The sequence below is a fragment of the Cyprinodon variegatus genome, unplaced genomic scaffold (genome assembly GCF_000732505.1).
Source record: "Cyprinodon variegatus isolate N-32 unplaced genomic scaffold, C_variegatus-1.0 Scaffold1028, whole genome shotgun sequence".
NCBI lineage: Eukaryota > Metazoa > Chordata > Actinopteri > Cyprinodontiformes > Cyprinodontidae > Cyprinodon > Cyprinodon variegatus.
Genome location: NW_015151481.1, coordinates 234,673 through 240,521, shown reverse-complemented (window position 1 = coordinate 240,521; position 5,849 = coordinate 234,673). Strand labels below are relative to the sequence as shown.

The window sequence follows — 5,849 nt, the reverse complement described above, 5'->3', positions numbered from 1 at the left end:
TGGGCAATGGCTCGCTGAGTCTGTTAAATCATTTGGTTCTCTACAACCGTTGTATTGTTTATTGTTTTTTCACACTGAATAACTGTGCTCAAAAGAAATGTTGGGCTGTTTTAAAATCTTGGATAGCAATAAAAATGTCCAGTACCGTACATTCAGTCTTTGCTGTAATTTGAAGCTGCAGAGAGTGGTTCTAAATATGGACCCCTACATGGCACGGGACACACTGATGGGCTGAATATACATTTCCATTTTCCGGCTGTGAACATTTGATGCCTCAGAGCTTAGCCAGAGGTTTCAATCATCATCCCTGTAACTGTCACTTTAAACTGCATCGAATCTAAAAGGACCTTGACCCACTGTAGAGCTACATAGGATATCTACCCACCAAAATCAGGCTGGATTCCATAAATAGCAATGATACAGGCGTTTTCAATGGAGAACAAAACTGAAGTGACAAAGAAAAGTCTTCATATATTGCAGTGGTTTGAGTTTCTTGTCAGAACAACACCTCTGTTTTTTTTCTTTTTCGATTCAGGTAATGCTTCCGACATCACTCCAACGGTGTGGTGCAGCCCCACCAGGTGTCCTTGAGGAATCGTTGGTCATTAAAAAGAATGGGGTTGTAGGGAGAAAAGGGGTGGGTGTGTGTGTGTCATTACATAGAGGGTGCAGTTGGCAGCAATAGTGCTGACACTTCAGTCCTGCACTCTGCTCTCCACAGAGGAGAGTTATGGTCCCTTATCCCTGCGAGACATGTTAGAGGCATTTGGCACGGAAGTCATGCTTTCTATAGAATACTCGGGACCCACCTGTACAATCATGTGTAAGCATCTGCTGTATGTTTGTAGCAAGGGGAAGGAATACAAAAAAGCGAAGGGTTTTGCTTAGACGCATCTGTTCAGTCAGGACCACTGCCTGTTGATTCACTTCAGGCTTTAGATGCTTTTATAGTGTTCAGAGTTGGCAATTTTGCTTTAATAACCTTGTTGGTAATCAAAGCGACAGGAGATACACTTAGGAACAGATGGCTAGTAGTCTTGGTAAAATGATAGAGAATAGACAAAGCATCCAGTCAATTTGCAGAAGGAAGGCAATGATCTAATTCTCTGTCCTTTTCCTCAGTGCTCCCCATTTGGTTTGTTTTCTGTCTATCCCCCCCGTCCACTCTTTTCCCTCATCCCCAGAGCTGGAGAGAAAGGCAACTCTGCATTGCAGACACAGCAACAACCTCGGTTTGTCTGACCAATTAATGTTAGACAAGATATGAGTGGCAGAGCCAGCAGCCATTTGAAGGCAAAGACTCATTATAAGGTGAAGAGGTTCGCCTAAAGAGCTGAAGGAGAGGGAGCAGGATGAAAATGAAATATAGGTGCAGGGAGTAGAGGAAATGGAAGAGAGAGGGGCTGACTGAGGAGGAAGGAGTGATGTATGGAAATTTAACAGAGGGCTCCACGCATGGAAGAAATGCTTCACCTCCTCCACAGTCACTGGCCTGCCTGAGTCCTATCACTGCAGTTTTTATTACTCATCAGTTGGCTGAGATCCACCAGCTCCCCCAGCTCCCCCCGTTCCAGAGCCCCTCTCAGCAAAGCCCTGCTCAACCCCGGTGTGTGTTGCTGGGACAAATAGGCCTGGCCACCTGGAGGAGACATGGTAGGCGGTGGCAGAGGGACGGGGACCATCCCATGGCTGCTGAGGATGTATCCCTCCGGGGCAGGCCAACGCAAGGGCAGCGGCTCGCTGTATTCAATGGGGGCGCTGGGTGCTGAGACCACCCTCCGCCGCTCGGGGGAGTCCTGAGGGGTCATGGGGTAGACATATTCTCCCGCAGACTTCCTAACAGGGGCTCTAGGTGTCCCCTTGCCTCCTTTTTCTTGTTTGCTCAAGCAGACATAGTGCTGACGTGGTGTGTCATTCCCTCTTCCCTCACCGCCATGTCTTCCCCCTCCACCCTGCTGAAAGAGTCTAGTAGTCAGGTAGACAGAAGGGGGTATGCGGCAGGGAGAGCCCAGACCTACAGACCCTCCACCCAGGTATGTTTGGCTGGTATCCCATCCTCCGGAGTTGGAGTCAGACAGTCGGAGGCCTCTACGTTTCTGCTGTGGCGTGTGCTCCGGTGTAGGCAGGAACCCTGGGTCGAGCTCTCCCGACTTCACCCAGCCGTTGGGCATGACGAACAGGGTCTCTCCACCTTGGGAGCATGAACGCTCTCCGCCTCCCTGCCTTGTGACACTCAGCACAGAGCCAGCCATCCCACCTGAGTTACTCAGCAGGCCTCTGTCGCGCCGCTGGATGGAGGATTGGGAGCTGCTACCATGGCGACGGTTGGCAGGCTTGTGAGCCATGATCCAGCACACAGCAAGGCCAGAGAGTGCTGCTCCAATGGTGAAGGCCGAGACCGCAGATGCGACAAGGAGGTTGAGGGAAACAAGACTCTCTGGTTCAATCAACAAACTCTGTTGTAGAATACCTACAGAATTGAGACACGCAAATAAAAAAGAGCTATTTAGTGCAAATGACATCCTTAGGGTCCAGTCTAAAACTATTATCATAATCACACTACCACTACAATAACATTCTTTTGGTTATCATCACACTGAGCATTATAGAATTATTTTTGGAGAAAACTGAGGATAATCTTCTCTCTATTTTGTCGCAAAAACTACAGATTCAGTGAGTCCTGCACTTCTCATCAGTGCAGCACAGACCGCATCAGAAGATTCTTTCTTTCCATTTGCCTCGCCTGAGAATCTCTCCTCAGTGCATAACATTACCTCAGCCTTTCCACCCAACTCTAATCACTCCCATCTGCAGACACAGACTTGCCTCTGGCTCGGCTTCTTCAATGATTTCCTCACACGTTGAATGAGAGTCCATCAGGTTGGGTGTCTGGCACTACTTACCTCTAACAGGGCAAGTTTAAAGGAATGAGATAAACAGAGGATGCTTATATAGACTGTATGTAGCTGCAGGACAAAAGTCTAAGATCAGACCTAGGGGGCATTGACCTTGTTTTGTTATGTTTCGGAAACACTTAGCAACTGAATCCAAGCTAAGCTTCAAACCGGATCTCTGTGGTCCTGCTGCAGACATCAGAGCCTTTCTATGACACAATGTGACATTATACCAAAGCTATTTCATGGTTGCTCCCTTGCAACATCCTCAAAAATCCAGCTTTGACACACACAAAAAATAAATCTCAAAAGCCACAGGAAGATGGATTTACCCCTCTTACAGTCTGGCTTTGTCCACACCCGTTCCACATTATATCTAATTAAAATGTGTCAGACTGGAAGCATTCTCAGCTCATTATCTACTTGATTCAGGTTATTAACAGAACCAGGATGAGTGGAATTGATCCTGCTGTGCTGGGATTAGGAACAAAGGTGCGTTTTCTCATCCATCTTTTGATAAAGCAAGAACATAATGTTCAGTCACAAATAGATAGTTGAAGTGAAGAATTGAGCCACTAGATGGAGCACTTAATAACTTTACTATAAGGAGTCAGAAGTATCCCTGTTTTACTGCTGAAACCTACCATCACAGTCTCCTAGATGGGAGGTGGTGTTTCCATATTCCACATCTTGTTGAAAAGGGATTCTGGAGTCACAAAAAGAACATTATGAGCAACACGTTTGTCTTAGAGAAAAGGAAACACACTTCATTTATTAACTTTATATAACTATGACAATGTGAAATTAGATGTTTACAACCTTAAACAGCCTGATTTTTTTAATTTTTTTTATAGAAAAGAGATCCATTGTGGTATATGATGACAATCAAATACAATGTCATCAGGCCACAGTAAATAAAATCAATGTGGGACAAAGTAATGAATTATCCATTGTAATAGGATACGCTGCCGTGCTCATTATTGATCTTCTTCCTCAGCAGGGTCAAAGCATGGGTCAACAATGCAAGTGCAGATGCAAGCAAGTGCAGATGCATTAGACTGTACAGTTTAATGTTTTTATGCTTACAATATAAAATAAATTAAACATTTATACAGTTGTTAATTCTTAGCCTGAAATATTTATCACAACTTGTACATACTTGCATGGCTTGAATAATTATCTAATTGACTTAATTAACTTGGATCAGTTTTAAATAGCATTAAATTGACTTCTTATATATAAACAACTGTTTATTTTAAAATAAAGAGCCTTTGAGTAAATATCTGTTGTTACAGACATACTATAATGCAAACCTTCCGAAATCTATATGGACTGAAATTGGATTACATCCATAAACATTTGTTGTTTTGGAAAGTTTATGCTTTTATTGGCTTAGCTCTTCTTGGTCCATGTTTGTACATGAGTGGTGTCTTAAGCTCAGTGGTGCGCACCTCTGCTTCTGTTCTGGACAAAGCCTCTGATAGAGCTTTGGTTCCTTTAAATGTATTAACCTATTAACCTAGTACAGAGCTTCTCTTTTTAACTCTGTTTCTCAGCTAGAAAAGCCATTAACGGATGTACTGTTGCCATTAACTCTAAGCTCTCTTCTTTTCCAGATTGAAACTACTCACACATTGCTTCAGTTTTATTCTTTTTATTTCTGCTTTTTGTCCTTTTTATCACCAGCTGCCACAGCATATGGATTCCTATAGCGAACATGTTTCACCTCAAGGTTTCTCCCTGTTAAAAGGGACTTGTTCCTTTTCACTATCAATAGCACCATGCAGGCTCAGGAGGACAAACTGTTCCCTATACTCAGCTTTATTAGATAGTTTTCTACTAATCTGCAATTATATGATCAAAGCACTTTTAGTGTACAGTCAAAAATTTTAATCGTACAGTACTTTGTTCTTGAATTTAAATTATTTATACGATTAGATTATATTCGAATAAATTTGGTTGATATGACTTTAGTTGATTTAACTGGTTGTCTTTTAAATTGTAATTACACCTCATTGGTTATTATTTGTTATTATTTAAATAGGCAATATCCAATTAATACGCTCAGGAAAAAGTTTAAAATTTTATTCATATTATAAATGTTGCATGGATCAGAAGTACCTAATGATTAAGGAAAAAAATAAGATCCTAACCACCACTAAATATTTCAAGCATTTTGGTATCTGCATTTTCACGGTCTTAGGAAAATGATCACGGGTGACAAATTTGGGCTGAAAAAAACCAACAAAACATTCAGCAGTCTTCCTGTAGACATTACAGTCAGTCCACCTGCACAGATAATGAACCATTTAATGTGCTTTTTGAGTTTGTTTCCCTCACCTCGTCCCTGGTCTCAGAAATGAGCAGGTACTGCCTCTGGTCCACCCACAGTATGGATCTCTTGAGGCAAGACAGCTCCTGAGTTTTCACAGAAATATGTTGAAAATTAGTTAGCAAACACTGAATGCTGAACAATTAGGAAGCAGGTCAAAAATTGATGAAAGATTTACATGGTAGTGGTTGAAAGGCATCAGTGCTAATAAATAAAAAACCCTGCAGCCCTGAGGGGCATTCATACAAAAGGTTAGATTTCTTTAAGATTATTATAAAAGCTGTAAAATAATAACTGTAGCCAATCTTTATGCAGCGAGGAGCACATATTGCATCCAATAGATCTTCGCTCAACATTATACAAATATGATATATGCTCACTGTGGAAAAGCTCAGCACTGTGCCCTACTTTCACAAATTCCTTCTATGTATTCATACTCAGCCATCATCCCACTAAAGCCTCTCACTTCCAGGCAAATATTATTTCTTAGAGAAAACCAACACTAGTAGAATAAACAATAAACCAAAGTAGCTGCAATGTGACAAACACATATTGTTTCCCTTATCTGCTGACTTGAACAAAAACAGAAATATATATATATATATATATATATATATTTCTGT

The 5,849-nt window shown here is 41.9% G+C and overlaps 1 protein-coding gene across 1 annotated transcript in view; it reads right to left on the bottom strand.

Moving 5' to 3' along the window:
• Nucleotides 1-522: 522 nt before the first annotated feature.
• Nucleotides 523-5,849, bottom strand: part of LOC107100917 (semaphorin-6B-like) — a gene marked incomplete at its 5' end in the record, with an annotated part of 48,169 nt that continues 42,842 nt past the window's right edge. The window contains 3 exons of the mRNA XM_015399596.1: nucleotides 523-2,470; nucleotides 3,539-3,600; nucleotides 5,235-5,312. Coding sequence (XP_015255082.1) covers nucleotides 1,485-2,470; nucleotides 3,539-3,600; nucleotides 5,235-5,312 — 1,126 coding nt within the window. The remainder of the gene's footprint in view (nucleotides 2,471-3,538; nucleotides 3,601-5,234; nucleotides 5,313-5,849) is intronic.